General features: G+C 40.8%; 1 protein-coding gene across 6 annotated transcripts in view; it reads right to left on the bottom strand.

Moving 5' to 3' along the window:
• The window catches only part of MET18 (ARM repeat superfamily protein), a 172,247-nt gene that overhangs the window by 87,208 nt on the left and 68,172 nt on the right, over window positions 1–16,867 (bottom strand). For 5 of the 6 annotated variants that reach the window (XM_087688782.1, XM_087688778.1, XM_087688780.1 and 2 more), the window contains 2 exons: window positions 8,936–9,312; window positions 8,769–8,845 (listed from right to left, as the gene is read on the bottom strand). In XM_087688782.1, the coding sequence (XP_087544908.1) occupies window positions 8,769–8,845; window positions 8,936–9,312 (454 nt within the window). The remainder of the gene's footprint in view (window positions 1–8,768; window positions 8,846–8,935; window positions 9,313–16,867) is intronic. The other variant, XM_087688781.1, reaches the window with a different exon arrangement.

Raw genomic sequence — 16,867 nt, 5'->3', positions numbered from 1 at the left:
GGCTATATTAAACTCTATGAGTGTAGATGCTCTCTCTGTCATTGTAGCTCTAGTGAGAAGAGCCCGAGACAACTCTGAACTAAGAAATCTATCACGCTCGATAAGGGCTCAAATCCCTCTCTAAAGTGGCAATGGAAGGGTCATCACCTCATAGTACAATGGGCATGGGCATCAGCATATATAGTGCTCCTTTGTCTCTAGCTTGAGCTAACAAAGCTGGAAAATCGTATCCTCCATGGGGAGGGAGTTTATTCCGTATCTACTTGTCTCGATCCATAGCTAATGTGAGGATGTATGGAGATGTCTAATGGCCCATCGTGCACCATGAGACAAGTGTGCATCCATGCATCTCGGACAAATAACAAAGCCATCGGCAGATATGTGCACAAGATGCTTCTGATAGAAAGCTATCTTTGTCCCCATATCCTCAATAGATATCACCCATGTCCTAGCCATGTGTAGTTGAATAATATCCATCCTAACCATGTGGTTCAGCTCCTCTCGTCTGAGCTCCAGAAGAGGACAATCCAATATAGGGGTGGGAGGTGATCCATGTGTAATCCATGTATTTGTAGCCATGCCTCTTTCCAAGCATATCAGCACTCAATATCCCTCTACAATGCTAGTTGTCTAGATGACTCTAGTGCGGGCCGAGAGTAACTCTATCTCTACAAGTTCTCGAGCCTATACACGAAAGTCATCGTCTTGAAGAGGGCCTCTACCACACTATGGGTGGTGCTCCCATCTCAGCTCTAACGATCTCATGTGGTACTAATGGCTTACTCCTGATCATCTATGAAATCATCAATACTAGGGGGTCTCTCCATTTGTGCTCATCTCCCTCACATATGTCATCTCCCCTTGGTAGTGGTTGATCCTGTGTAGCTCTCCTCATATGATAGAGGCTCAATCCCCATATCAGGACCCCATATAGAACTACTGGTATAGCAAGAGTGTCAAAGAGCCAGAGCATCGTATAAGCTCCTAAAACTATATGCATGTGCACTATCTCTCCATTGACCCTAGAGTCACATAACCTCGTGCCAATCTATCCTTGCTGCCCTCCTCCAAGTGAATCTCGGCCCTAAAAATGTAATCCCCAAGTAAACATATATTTGGACCACCTCCAGTGTCTCCTCTCCAAAAGTGAAATGGAATACTACATAACCTTGATTTTCCCAAGGTTCACTATGTGATCCTTCTCTTGACAGAAAGCCTGTTGTTATGGCCTTGAACATCTAGATGGGTGTTAGTAGCATTGGTCGCAGTGGTCATGAAGTGGCTTAGTGCAAATGCACTAAGGATACTTTGGGTTTAGGGCAACCGAATCCTATTTATAGGACTCAAGGCCCTATTGTGCAGATTCATTGTGTGATCACCACTCTTGGGCTCTTGGCTCATTGGTCGATGCATCTGTATACTGGGATGGTGTGGGTTGACCGTAAGGGACACCAATCCTTGGGATGTGGTCATGACCCAGAGTGCTACTAGCTCCCAAGCTAGCCCATTTGCTCTATAGCTAGGGAGTGAGTCTGATATCCAATCCCTTTTATTTGTGAATATGGTTTGTGTCATGTCTTGTGTGCATGTTGGATCTTGGGGGATGTTTCACCAGGAGTGCATTTGGGTGGCGTTGCAATCCCTCCAATGTGCTAGAGATGAGAACTATATCATCTGCATACAACAATATGAGTATCAATACCCCTCCCAAACCGGATCTCTCCCCTCCAAGTCTATCAATGTAATCTGATATCTCATCAATATAAAGCCCAAACAAAGTATGTGAGAGTGGGCATCCTTGTTTCACTCCAATGGTACCAATGATCTCCTACGATAACCCTCCTAGTGCTCGTATCCATCTTGTGGCAGACTCATATAGTGCTAGTATCCCCCATCTCATCTCAGTCGAAACCTCCAACTCCTATAGTGTCTACATGAGCATGGCATAGAGTACTGTGTAGAAGGCCTTGCGGAAATCCACAAAGCAATGGTATATCCTCCTCCCTATGCCCTCCTCTCCTCAGTGATGGCTCGAAGTGTCCACATGCCCGATGTTGATGCTTCTCTGCCCATTTGCTCAACTCATGCTCTAACCTAGATCCATAAAGCTTGACTACAACCATGATTGTTCGATAGTTCGTAGGAATCATGGGATCTCCAACTTTTAGAATTGGTACTATAGCATAGGCTGACCAACCAACAAGCAAGCCTTCACATAAGGCCCTATTGAACAAGTGGGCTAGAAGCGGCATGAGTATATCTCTAGCATGTGTTAGGTGCTTGGCTACTAGTACATCATGATCCTAGGTCCAATCCATTTTGGAGTATGTCCATGGCATCACGAACCATCATTGTACTAAAGCTGGATGATGTAGGTTTGTCCTTTGATGGTTGAGGCTGAGGGGGTTTTCCACGTACATGATATAGTGAGGCGGCATAACGTATGCCATGTAGCTAGAGTGGTAATGGGTGTATGGACTCAAGGCTCGTGGAATGCCTTCTGAGCCTCCTTGCTGTCCTACCCCAAGAGTAGCTCGCAACTCATGCTTCAATTTGGATAAGTATGTCCTCTTCTTTTTCCACATTAGGTGGCAAAAGATCGTGTGTGCCAAGCTACGTGTGTAAGTCCCCCATGCTTCACCTTGGTGGAGATGAAGACGGGTTCCCTTGCATTCCTCATCATACTAGTTTTTCTATGGGACATTCTTGCTAGGAGGGGTTGAATGAGGACATGCATGGAGAAAATAGATAGCAGCTGAGGTGTGAAATACTCTAGCAAGTTGTACTCTAAACACCTCCAAGGGTATGTGAGGATCCATCTCCTACAAGCTCCAATACAAAGAATCTGAGTAGGCACTCACTATCGATCTGATGAAGTGATATTTGGGGATCTCCGGTGGTTGTTCATTGGAGGGATCACATCATATCTGCAAGTGATGATAAATTGTAGGTAAGCATGGTCTACTGCAGCCAATGAATGAGGGGAGATTCTAGAGGACTGTATGTCCAGGATCAGATATACGGACCCTAGAAGATAGTCCACCATGCTCACTCCTAGCCTCTATATAGATCCTACAGCAACAAGGCCTCCTCCTGTACGTCTAGATGCATGCTTACGTGGAAAGCATGTGAAAGCCTCCGATCCTAGCCATCTAGCCAAGCCCTTAAGGATGACTAATCCATGTGCATCCCCCAAGGCTAGGAGGTGTCAACATAGTTTGTGTACTTAGCTCTATCCCGCCATCTCCTCTAGTCCTCTCTCTCTATATATGTGTGGTCCTTGCTCTCAAAGAAGGGGACCAATGTCATACGAGCATTGAAGTCCCCACCCAACAAAACATCTCCTATTGAGGGGGTTGAAGCACGGCAGATTGTTGTCTCTCTTTTTATCTTCCTTCCTCCTTCTTTCTCAAAGTCTCTTTGTCCATCTTCTCTTCTCTCTCATACTTGTGCAACAATTATGGATTCTTAGTGTGTGATTCTAAACAAGGAGCCACCTGATCTTGTCTCTTGATTGGTGTGGATAGATGTCTTGAATCTTTCATGTGTGTGCGTGTGTGTATTTTTGTGCAAGAGAGGTGTATTTGCAAGTTTCATGGTAAGGAGCAAATCTCTAAGCATATATTTTGTGCTTCTTGGAGTGCTAGGTGAAAGCCAATCAAAATGTTCCATAATGGAGGGGTGCTCCACTCCCATTTTTCCACATATGCCTTTGGCATCTTCTAGAGGGTTGCCTCCCTCTTTCCATCTGACCATCCACATGTGTACAACTCTGACCTTCCTTCTCTTCTCCTCTTCAAGTGTTGCATTCACAAACTCTTCCTTCTTCCTTGGGTTCCCCTTGGCCACTTCCATCCTTTTGGAGTCCACCACTTCAGCTTTTGCTTATTTTACTATAGCTGCCCATGTATTGAGCTCCTGCATCATATGCATTTTCAGCTCATTAATTTCAGTTTGTACTTTCTTAGGCATGGTCTCCATGATCTCCCCTTCCTCCCTTTTAAGGAGGTCCAGCTGGTTCTTGTAATTGGTAATCTCGTGCTTAGTGCTAGCCTCGATGTCCACCTTCCAAGATGTGAAATGTGCTTGGACTTCCTCATATATCTCATTCTTCCATTCTTGCATATTATTGAACATCTCCTACCTGATTTGTTGTATGGCTTCATCACACATGGCCATCATCATTTCATTGGCATTCTCCATGTCATGGTCCTAAATATTGCAAATATCTCAAAGCACATCCATACCCTTCTATGTATGGGTGTCTTTCACTTTGCCAATGCTGCTCCGTATTGCAGAGTATTTCTCACTTTTCTCCCCTCCTGTGAAACTCCCAAATGGCAGAAAAACTTTGTTTCTAGACCCCATCCTATTGGCTGCTATCTGTTTTTTCCCACAGGGCCACTTTAATTTGAAATTTGAATGAGAAGAGAAAGAAAGAAAGAAAGAAAGACAAAAAGATATATTAGCATCTTTGGAGGCTAAAATTGGCCTATGAGACAAACCATGTACAATGCCAATCATCACTAGGCATCCAAGCGTGACATGTTGTCACTAGACATCCAAGTGACATGAGAGAGAATGTGTTATAGGGGCAAAAAGAAAGAAAGAAGGGTGTATTTATGTCTCTACAAACCCAAAATGGCCTATAAGACAAAGAAATGAGTACATATAGCCATGATGTCTTGACTCGAGAACAACACTGAAAATGGAAGACGACTAACCATGATGACTTCAAGTATAGGCTACCATCATGTATGAAATGATCTCTTGATGATTCTTCAGCTGGCCTGTAGAATCCCACCCTAATCCATATCACAGTCTAGAAACAATGTGCCCTCCTCAAGCCAAGAATATCTCTCATGGGATGGTCGAAGACATGGATTCCACTAAAGGGAGATACTTGTCTCTCATGGCAAGTGATGACTCGAATCTACCAAAGGTAAGGGTGTTGGGCACAGCGACATGATGGTGGGTGCCATGCTCTACAAAGTGTGGCTGGCTAGTCTACTATGACCCCTCTGACCCATTGATTGTGTGGTGATGCTACTATAGTAGTAGCATTTAGTGACCTAGCTCTGGAGCTAGCACTAAAAAATCTATAAGAACCCACTACCTCACATGCTTTGCCACTATCTTCATGTGTATCACAAGAGAGTATGCCCTCAGCCAGCTGTCAAAAGGTCAAAAACCACCCACAAATTATTGGAAACAGTCACTTAAATGTCTAGTGCAATGGCCATTTTTGACTTATGGGTGCCAATGTTGAGCTAAAAATGCATTACAAACTGATTAGATCTTTAAAACAGCCCCAAAACATGTAAATTACCAAAAGTTTAATAAACCGATGTGTGGTCCTAGAGAGTTTCTATGTCCTAAAAGTAAAATCCTGATTTGAGAGGATCCTGCTATGTATATAAATAAACAAGCTACCCACCATTCAACCCATATTTGTCTCGGAAGTTTCATCCATCAGCCCTCTTCCAGTAGCTATCCAATTCCCAACGACAACTATTGCTATGTGATCAGATATTGCCCACCCTTCCTTTGCTGCCAATGATCAACTGCCATCATCTTCAAGCAGTTACATTGTTGTGTTTACTCATTCCAGCCCCGGAGACTACTGCATTCCGGTTTCGAGCCTGCTGTTCTTCCATTTACAGCATCTGCCTGATTTGCATTTGCATCTACAACAAGCCCCGAAGACTATTGCATTCCGGTTTCGAGCCTGCTGTTCTTCCATTTACAGCATCTGCCTGATTTGCATTTGCATCTACAAGTCCCTTTGGTGTTTTCAGCACTTTCCTTGATCAGCCTCTGCTCCAACTAGTGGTGATTGCACTCAGGATCCATATCCAATGGACAACACACACCGACACCTCCCTTCCCCTGCTCCCATAAGAGCCACCAGCTATTTGACAACTCTACCCTTATTTTGTACATTCTCTCATTCATTTATAGCATTGAGTCATTCCATTCACAGTTGTCTTTCTTCTCTATTTGTATTTGTGATTTTGCATTTTGTGTTCTGTGTTTTTGTGTTTTGCATTTTACGTTTTGAGATTGTTGCATTACTAGGCTGAATTATTGTGTTTCATCTATGTTATTGTATTTCATCTGTGTTCATACACTCTGTGTTTTCTCCATGCAAACACTAGCATATCTTAACATGGTATCAAAGTCCATGCTCTTTTAAAGAGTATCTTGTGGCTATCGTGGAGAGCTTGGTTTTGTGTGAGATACACGAACGACACATACCTAATTCACGATGGCTCAAAGGACCCCATCTTCAAATCCTATGATGCTTTCTCTAGCTACTCCTTCAATAATGCAGACCCTAAGGAGGCATTACGATCTTGATTTGGAGGATAACGCTCCTACTACCTTTTCTTTTAGGGATCGTTCACAACAATCCAACTATTCTTCGCCTCATACTTCTTCACAAAGTACAACTTGTATTCTCATTCTTGTGATTCATTTTAGTAAAGGTACTCTTGCACGCTTCCATGTGTGTCTACTCTCACTCTCAATCTCTACTCCACTTCTTGTCTATCAAGCTATCCATTCAATCCAACAGTGGTATCAGAGTTGTTGTGCCACCAATCTCGCCACCATTGCTGCATCTGTTCCATCACCAGCTCCAACACGTGGAGTCCCTCACGGCATTGCTGCCCGCAACCACCATCACCTCAGTCCCCCTGACATTTTTTTATGTGTTTTCTCTCTACCCAACCTGCACACAGTTTCACTCACAGTTTTGCATGCAATCTTGTGCATAGCCCCTGCATGTGATCTTTCTCAGCCTTGCACAGAGCCTCTCTTAGCCCTACCTGCCATTTTCTACAAATCTGAAAAAAAAAATCAAAAACCCTAATTTTCAGATTTGGAGGTTTTCTGAAGTTTTTGCAACCTCTGGTCCATCTTGCCTACTTCTGCCATTTTCTACTGCACAGAAAATCTTCGAAGCCCTAAATTTGAAATTTGGGGATTTTTCGAGATTTTTGCAATTTCTGATTCGTCTTGCCATCTCATCCTCAATTTCCCAAAAATTTTCAGTTTCACGCTTGGCACCCAGAAATTTGCGGGTTTTTGACCGACCCACCCAAGTTTTGCCATTTCTTGAAATTTCCACCATAAAATTTGGGGATTTTGCTGGATTCAACTTCCATGGAGTGGTTCTTCATTAAATTTGTGCAAATTTAGCAATTTCTCTAACATTTGGGCGCAAGAAACAATCAGCAAAGCTGTGGAACTGCTACCAAATCTTTGGAAGCAAGCTGGTTTATATCAAGAAGCCATAGCTGCATACAGGAGAGGATTGCTCACCCATTGGAATCTCACTCCTAAGTGCTGTGCTCGAATTCAGAGAGATTTTGCTGTCTTTTTGCTATACTGGGGTGTTGAAGCAAAGTGCCCCGAGCCTTGCATTCCACATAGAAGGGGCTTTCATTCCTAGAAATAATATAGAAGAGGCCATTTTGCTGCTGCTGATACTGTTGAGAAAGTCTGTCCTTAAAAAAATCATGTGGGATCCAGATATCATGGAACATCTTACATATGCATTATCTGTAAACAGGCAGCTAGAGGTACTAGCACATCAATTTGAGGAGGTTCTACCAGGGACTTACACCTGAGCAGAACATTGGTACAACGTGGCCATTTGCTACTTTGGAGCTGGGAAAGAAAATGAAGCACTTAACTTGCTGAAAAAGTGTTTAAGTGACACTGAACAAAGGGATTACATCAAGAAGACTGGAGCACAAGGAGAAGCACCAAGCTTCCACAAAGAGAATGAAGAACAAAAACATTTGAGAGGGGGTGCTAGCTTGCCATTTTGTTCTATCAATCAATTCTCTCTTTGTTGTGAGTTCTGTCAAAGTTTGATAGAGACATTGGAGCTCTGAATGTATTTTCCATTCAGTTTCGTGTGCATTTCCTTTCCCAGTTTGTATTAGGTGTGTTTGCACAATGTATGCAGCCATTGCACATGTCCTGCCAGAGGTTATGCAGCCCCAAACATTTGCAATCAGCACAGGTATTGCCATATCAGCATTTTTGCCACCAAATAGGGCTGGTCGGCCAGTTTTGGAGCAGGCAGACTGCATTTTTTAAAGGACAGATTTCGGGTCAGCTAGATTTGGAGGATCTTGGCTATTTATAGCCAGTCAATTTTGGAGCAGATTATCATCTTCTCTCTTTTGCAAGTTGCACACTCTGTCTCCATCTCTGGCACTGCCATCGTCGTCTCCAAACTGATCCAGTACCCTCACTGAAGTTTTGGGCTGCATGGAGGGACTGATCAGAACATCATTGTATTCAGCATTCTTTCCAAATTCAATGCTGGTTTCTTTCATTCCTGCGGTCTCTCTCTTCTCTCTCCTTGTTAGTGTTCCTCTTCCGTTGTGCACTCTCACACCCCTCATAAATAGAAAGCCAAACGTACAGATTTAAATCAGGCCCTGAACTCATTAGGGAGAACAGAAATCATGGGACTTGGAATCCTAGCTGTGAAACCAATATAAAGCAGCATGGCCAACACATGACACGAATAAGATGAGAGTAGAACTGTCTATTAGATCATTCTACAATCCTTTTGATATGAGTACCAAAATTTGATTGCAACTGCTAACAAGAAAAAATCTAAACTGTCCTTTTGTAACTAATTTCTTGATTTTTCCATGCCTGTTTCCCTGACAGTAAAGAATCAGTTCAGTACAATCAGCTTAGGCTTATGCTTTAATCAGCCCAAATGTAAGAAGGAATATTACCAAGGCAATACATCTTTAGCTAGACCTTGTAGGAGGAGGACAGCTTTGTCTATATTTCTCTTCTCATGCTCAATTTGCTGCAGCCATATCATACAGAAATAAAGAAAGTTTAATAAACCAAGAAAGCATTGGGATGTCCTTCTACAGGATTTGGAAAGAAAACTTACACTGGCTTTTAGCATTATGTAAACCATATCAGTTAGCTGCTTTGTTACAGTAGCAATTTTGTCAGGGCTCCTCCTACAGATTGTTGCAAGTGCCTTCAGGTTTGAAGCAACAGGCAAGCCAGTTTCTGCTACCATCAAATGCTCTAATAATGAGCTGGCAACCATGTCGCACAAGCTTTGACTTGGCACAGAGACTGAAATATTGTTTTCTGTTTTGCAGATAATGGACAAGCATTCAACTGCCCTGTTCCACAATGACTTCCACTCAAATCTCCTCAAAATAATGCTGAGAAAAATTTGAATAATATAGTCAAAGTCTTTTTGAGTGAGCATCGATACTTGAAGAGAAAAGGATGCAACAGCCTGCAACCCAGCCACTGCCACATGTGAAGAATCTTAAATACAGCTATTTCAGGAATGGCACTCACTCACATGACCTTTCTCAGGGTACAAAACAACATTAAATAGAATAAGTGTCTATCTCCTTCTACGGTCACCTTATCGATACCTTTATAGTCAATGCAAAAGTGCATTATGTCATCCTTCCTAAGAACTGGCGTGCCCCACAAAGTCTTACTAGATTCAATAAACTCCTTCACAAGATAGTCACACAGTTGCCTAGTGATCTCATCTCCTCTTCTGGGCTAAACCTTTAAAACTACCAAGAGATAAGATGGCTGCTAGGCAAAATCTCTATCCTATGATCTAATGCACCATGCAATACCAGAATTCTGTCAAGTAACTCAAACAAAAAGACATCAGCAAACTCATGTAACAATGGATCCTAATATTAGCTAACATCTAAATTATTATCAACATCCTCAAATAGATAGAAAATTGCATTGCAATGTAGATTATTGAATTTTTTTCAATAAAACATACGTGAGTAACAATATATAGATCAGCAATACACTCGTTGAATTCCAATACTGGTATTGTATTTACATTAGATTTAGTGATCTCAAAGGGTTGACAACCCCTGATCACAAAGAAACAACCATCATACTGAAAAAGAGATTACATGAGATTTATGATCTACCAAAAGTGAGAATGATTTATCAAAGAGTGAATTGAGAATAATATTGTAACTAGTTGACCATTGATTGTACCGATGCCCTTTAAAAGGTCATGCGAGCCAAATTCTACCTTATTCACAAGACAACATCGACAACTTACATTAACAAAATACTCCTCTATTGAAAATCAAAAGGCATACCTTGAGCTTTCACCTTATTCATGGATGCCTCAAAGCTTGTCTTCATCTTTCTATTGTTTCAACAATCCCTAGGGAAGTTGACGGTCTGATGCCATGTAAAACAACAACCCAAGTTGCCTTACATTTGACCTCCTCCTTCCATGAATCAAGAGTCAGCTGATGCAGAGCCGCTACTGTGGAGGCTTTCTTTGGCTTTGAACTGAAGGTTGCTCGAAGGAAACCTCCTATAGACTGACCAATCTTGCTTGTGGCCAAAGTATTCTCAAAATTTTTTGCATACCAGTAGACATCATCCAATGAGTCAAGAGAATTGCATAGCACCTTGTTCTTCAGCAGCAATCCAAAAAGATAACACAAATAGAGCAATCCACACAAATCATCCAAGACCACCATCTTATGTAGAAGGTCCTTGAACTCTTTTGAGTACCCATCCAAGAATTCCTTGGATGCTCTCAAATCTGGTCGTCAGTTACAACCCACTTTTGAAAAAACAAATGCAAACTTCACCCAAGTCTCAAGCTTGAGACATAGTCGTGCCTACCTAGCATATACCCTTCCCTAAAGCACAATTTGTATATATCTGATATGTTGTGCATCATCAAACTACTACAAATCCAAGTGTCATCCATTTCCCCAACCATAAGCCATTAAATGTATCAAGCTAGAATTGAAGGCAACATGCACATGGCTAAAAGCACAAATAGAAAGTGGGGAGTGCAAACTTTGACACATTTTCCTCTACATGTCTTTGAGCTGCACTTGTAGAGTCCTCGCAAGAGAGGAATCCACATCAAACTTGAAGGGAGAACACTCTCCATGACAACAATCATAACACATCCTCCACATATTACAATTTGCTTATAATAGGAACCTCAAATGGAGGCGCCTCATAACAAGCCATAGCAATGAGAAACCACTATTGGTGTTGAGGCATGAGAGCAACAAAAGAACACCAGGTGAACTAGGATTTGTGAAGGTAAATTAAGCTCGTACGATACGCTACTTATCTTCTTGGTAATGTGGAAAGGACCATAATATCAACAAGATAACTATAGTACTTACCAGTAGTTATTTAATCAAGAGTCCTCTCGGACTTAAGGTAAACCAACAAGTGCTCCTAGAGCTCTCACAGAATACGACATTGGTTAGCATAAAATGTAGCACAATCTAGGGCTGTTTTCATGCGTTCCCTCGCAATCATCAACATCTCTTGCATATCCTACAAAAAGTCAACCATGGACTGCAATTTTACTCCCTTGAGCTCAATGGCAATTGGTGGTTTTGGTCCATAACCATACATCAGTATAAACGGGCTATATCCTAGCCTCTTCCCAAACTTCACCACCTCAGGGCACGTCAAGGGTTGTAGCCTCAACAAGGATTGAAGACTTGTCACCCCGAGCACTGCACAACATGCATGACTATGCACCAATCTGGTCCTTGAGTGTGGACAACACCTTTGAGCCTGCCTAGGGTAACGGATTTGACCCAACTCCCAATTGCACCTACATGCACACTTCACACCACACACTGAAGTGGTCATATCCCAAGGAGCGCACATAATTGTTATAAGAGGTACACCACAACCCATGAAGCCAATCCAACGGCACAGAGAGAGAGAGAGAGAGAGAGAGAGAGAGAGAGAGAGAGTGTGTGTGTGTGTGAAAGGGATTGAGGTTGAGAGTGTGCGGGACAAGGGTAAAGCATTCATCAACTTCGTCATCTTCTTCTTCTTCTCCTTCTCTTGCTATAGGAGTTTGAGCTTGAAGTAGTTGCAGTATAGATCAAACTCTTGGAGTCAAGGGGGTGATACAAGAATCGTGAGGGGTGGCACAAGAATTGTGAGACCATCTCAAACTTTGGAGCAAATTGACTACAACAAGAGGAAGCACGAGGTGTATCTACTACAATCTCAAAATCATTTGGTTTGCTTAATTGCTTACTTAAGAAAGATTGAACTTGATGATTAGGAGAGAGCAAGAGAGCTACTATTTTAAGAGAAATAGCTGCAAACATATTGATATATGTTTCAACATTTTTCTCTTTGACTTTGCTTTACCTCATCCGATTCTTATCGCACATCGGGTTTAATGGATGAAGGGAGAAACATCTTGTTGAACATTTCGTTAAACTCTTTCCGAGACTTGGGCTCCTTTCCCTCCGAAACAACTTTGAGCCACCAATTTAAAGCGGCACCCTTTAAATGCATTTTAACCATCCTAATCTTTAATCTTTCTATATAATCTTAACTAGCAAAAGCAACAACAAATTGTCTAGTAAAAGACATAGATTTTTGAGAATCTCTCTTGCCACAAAAAACATCAAACTTGACAGACTTCTCTCCAAGCTTGAAGTCTCTTTTAGCATCCTTTTCCTTTGCTAAAAGTATCTTTTAAGATTCAGCTACCATGGAAATAGCCGGTTCTTTGAGAAGATTTTATTGAAACAAACCACAAGTACCAAGTACTTGAACCACATACAATCGCCGGATTTGCTGCAATTCTGAAAAATAGGATTTTGAAACCTCATTTCAATATACTTTGGGAAGCACGTTGATTTTCTTCTTCAATACTTGAATTTGATCAAGCTAGGAAAAAAGAGCTTCCTAAGTGAGTACTAAATAATCCTGTACGAAGTATATGGCTCAAATTTCAACATTAGAGCTTGTTGGAAATAAAGAGAGAGACCTCCAATATAGAGATGTGTGGATTGGGTGCTTAAAAGTGAAAAGTAGAGGGTACAAATAACAAGTATTTGTTGTGAATGAAAAGTGTTGAGCAAAATGACAAGGGTAGGGACACTTCTCTCTTCAAAATGATACATGTCATATTCTAGATACCACATGTCACTTTGTTAGGAAAAGAAGCTTCTAAACTTTCTCCTCTAAAAATCTCTCAAATGGTTAAGAATTTGAGATAGCCACTGAAGACAAAATTGTTCTTTGCAAAATTCAGAAGCCTTCGACGTGAACATAATTTCCATTAGAATAACTTAAAATAGCAACCTCCTAAAGTTTAGGAACCGCCAAATTCCGATTCAAGAGAGCTTAATTGTGTAGGCTCACCAATTCATAATTTGTTTCTTTGATTATTAGCATCTTATTTTACTTTCTAAAACCACTCATTATGCGAGTTTCTAATTAATGTGACCATCTAATTGAAAAAGTCTTAGTCATTTCGGCTTTTTGGTCAATCTAACCGTACGACTAAACTTTTTAATTTCTCTCAGGCATCTCATCGATGATGACCTGAATATAATTATGGCACATTCTGGTTGTTGGCTACCCTTGAGATAAACAATTGACTCAATTTTTAAAAAAAATTACTTGAATAATATACAAATCTCCTTTCAATGTATATGAGTATCAAATTAATTTCAATCATTGAGCCGATAGATCTAGGTAACAATTGATATACAAAAGGCTAGTTACAGATGAGCAATTTGTTTTGTCTGTCTCTAATAGTGGTTAGTTATCTTTCTCAATAGTATACTCATTCATAATAAGTCATTTGAGAAAAGTGCAAATCACTTGTGTGTTGTCTCACATCTCTTAAGAGGAGCAATTATTTGTGAAACTATCAAAGTGTCAATTCTTTCGAATAGAGCTTTTGTACCTAGGACATCTCATCTCAATTGATGGCATTAGAATTGACCCATGTTCAATGGCTTATCCTACGAACCATCAAGCAAGTAAGGTCTTTTATAGGTTTCACATGCTTCTTTTGGAAGTTCATCAAGAACTATACTAAGATTGCTAAACCATTGATTCTTATGCTCAAGGATATTTGAAGCAACGAAAAGCACATTAGTCTGTCCATTATTTGGACTAGTGAGTTCAATCACTATTTCCAAACATCAAAACAATTGATTAGCATTGTACCAACATTGTAAATCATAGATTTGAGTAAACTATATAAGGTTCATATGAATGCTATGGATTATGCTATAGATGTCAAATAGCTAACCTGATGCATTTCAAAGCCATAAGCTCACCAATACCCAAATACATCAGACCACTCAAAAGGAATTATTCATGGTCACCCATACACTTCAACTTTGGTCTCATTATCTATACAATACCAAGTTCATTATTTAAAGTACCATTCCCTAAAATCTCTCTATGATCATTCCGATCTCTGTGGATGAAAGGCGAGATGGACAAAGCTTATGCAAGAGATATACATTAAGATTTGTAACTACAAGGGCACAACCAATATGATTTTCTAAACCCTTAATTTGAATCTCATTAAGTAATGATGATACATTGCCAAGTGCATTCTCACTTTGGTATGATCTTGCCCCCCTTAGTCCAAGATGGACTTGCTAGATCCAAAAGCTTTGGAAATCTAGATGTCCAAATACTACCTATTGACAAAAGGATGGTGGAAAAGCATTGCATTGAAATAATGTTGAAACAAGGCAAAATGTCTATGCCCAAAGGTGAGAATACCACAAAGAAAATTTTGCACTACAAGTGTTGTGATTTGCCTAGCATGAAACACCTTGGCATACACTAGACTTTGGCCTTGGTTCACTAGTATTTCCATTGGTTGCACATGAAAACTTTGGTTGAGTCTTGTATACACAAGTACCTTAGGTTGAGCCTTGTGCGTATGAGTGCCCACAATGTCAGCTTAATATAATGGATCGACACAAACAAGTGACGATGATACATCTTTACCAATTCCTGACAAAAAGTGTAGTATCTCCATGGATTCTATAGAAGGATTTCCGCATACAAATTTGAAGTCATGACACAATCTAGGTCATGGTCCACCGATTGATGAAGGTACCTTAATTCGTTTCTTTGAAGATGATCAGTCAAAAGCCATGAGTTGACTAGTGCCTTTGTCGAGCATCTTTATAAACTTTATGGTTTGTCCAAAGAAATAGCCAATAACCATCGCCCTGAGATCACTTGCCATTTCCAGCAAATCGTCTTCTAAAAATTGGAGACCTTATCGTCCATCTAGTCTTCAAAGCATCCTAAGACCGATGGAAAAACCAAACGGGCAAATCAAGCCATGAAAGATATGTTGTGTGCATATATATCTCATAGACAATTTGATTGGGAGTATTATCTTCGACAAATTGATTTTATTATGACAGTGTTAAGCATTCGACAATTGGCCCGTATATGCCGATGTACAATTAATAAGCAAAACCATCAATTGCCATCAAGTTCAGAGTGAAGGTGCAGTCCATTATTGACTTCCAGCACTATATGCAAAAAATGTTAATGCCTACTAGGGAAAGCATTAAAACAGCCTAAGACTATGCTACATTCCTAACGGAACCATACTCTTGGAGAGCTCTAGAACAACATGTGGCTATACCTTAAACTCCCAAAGCATGTTGCTTTTTGAGCTGCTACCTCCTCCTTGAACCTATGCTTTTGGGCTTATATATATTCTCTTCATATCATCTATCAATGCTCTACCATGTTATAACATGGAAGATAAACTTAAATACCCGAACTATCTAGCTTGAATTGCAATGATGAAAGCCTACTTTGTGTAGAAGTGCTTTGTACATTAATTCACACTCAATTTCTCATCCCCAATAACCCTCTCCTCTTCCATCCAATTGGAACAAAGTCAATCTGAAGTAGTAGTCCTAGACTAGAACACAAATGATAGCAAAGCATACTCCTTGCTCCTTTGTACTTGAAGGAGGTCCTATCCACAATTACCTCATGCAAGACGCCTCCCAAATATAGCTGAAGCTCTAGCTCATGTATAAGGTTAAAACAACCATGCAGGCCGTTAGTCCCTATTGTCAATTGCAACACATCTAGTTCAAGTCTGCTACTAAACAATGCAATCATTCATCCTAAGGATGACACAAACCATTATCAACTTCACAACATGGAGTCCGCCCTACCCAAACCTCACCTTTTCAGGACTATTCTCTATACACTATCTCCGATGCTTGATGGTGTGCCAAACACCTTATAAGCTCAAACATCTACCACACCAATGAATTTTCCACACATATTCTCAATGTTACTAGAGCATGAACATTGTCATCTCATTTTGGTGGCCATCATGAGTGAGCTTTAGTTGCTTCAAAGAAGGGTGACACTAAGAAGAACAAGATGACGATGATGATGATGATGATGATGACGATGAAGATAATGGTGACGATGAAGGGACTATGCTACCTCCTTGGAAAGAAGGGGCCCCTCCATGAGAATTGCAAGAAGCTACTATGTTGCAAAAACAAAAGGAGACAAAGAGTGAGGACTCTCCAACTCTTGATCATCTGCAACTTTCAATTCAAATTCCATTTACGCGGCAATGGCCATAGTGAGCACGAAATCCGTCTTTTAGCCCTAGTGGTGTCATCATCCCTCACATCTCTCCAATGCCAACCAAGGAGTGTGAGTGGGTTGTGCAAGTGGTGCATCCTAGCCTCATTCGTATGCATGTGGTGGACGTTGAGCATCACTTTCTACATGCACCAATAAAGTCTAGCAGATTCAAATCTTGAAGCAAGTTGGTTCATGATAGGAGGTGGAAGAAAGAAAGGAAGATATATTAGCATCTACTAAAGACCCCATCAGCCTATGAGACATATACATTTTTATGAGAATATCCTTGTAGTATCAAGAAACTGAAAACTGAAAAATCTTATCTAATGTGCAATGAGTGTATGCCTTGTCATCTAGGCAAGCCATCAATGTATACAAGTATGTCCATATGGGAACGTGAAAC

This window comes from Lygodium microphyllum, chromosome 11, assembly GCF_053477565.2.
Source record: "Lygodium microphyllum isolate KBCC chromosome 11, Lygodium_microphyllum_v1.1.10, whole genome shotgun sequence".
Classification (NCBI taxonomy): Eukaryota; Viridiplantae; Streptophyta; class Polypodiopsida; order Schizaeales; family Lygodiaceae; genus Lygodium; species Lygodium microphyllum.
Note: the sequence above shows the minus strand (reverse complement) of the source record. Positions and strands in the feature narration are given on the sequence as shown.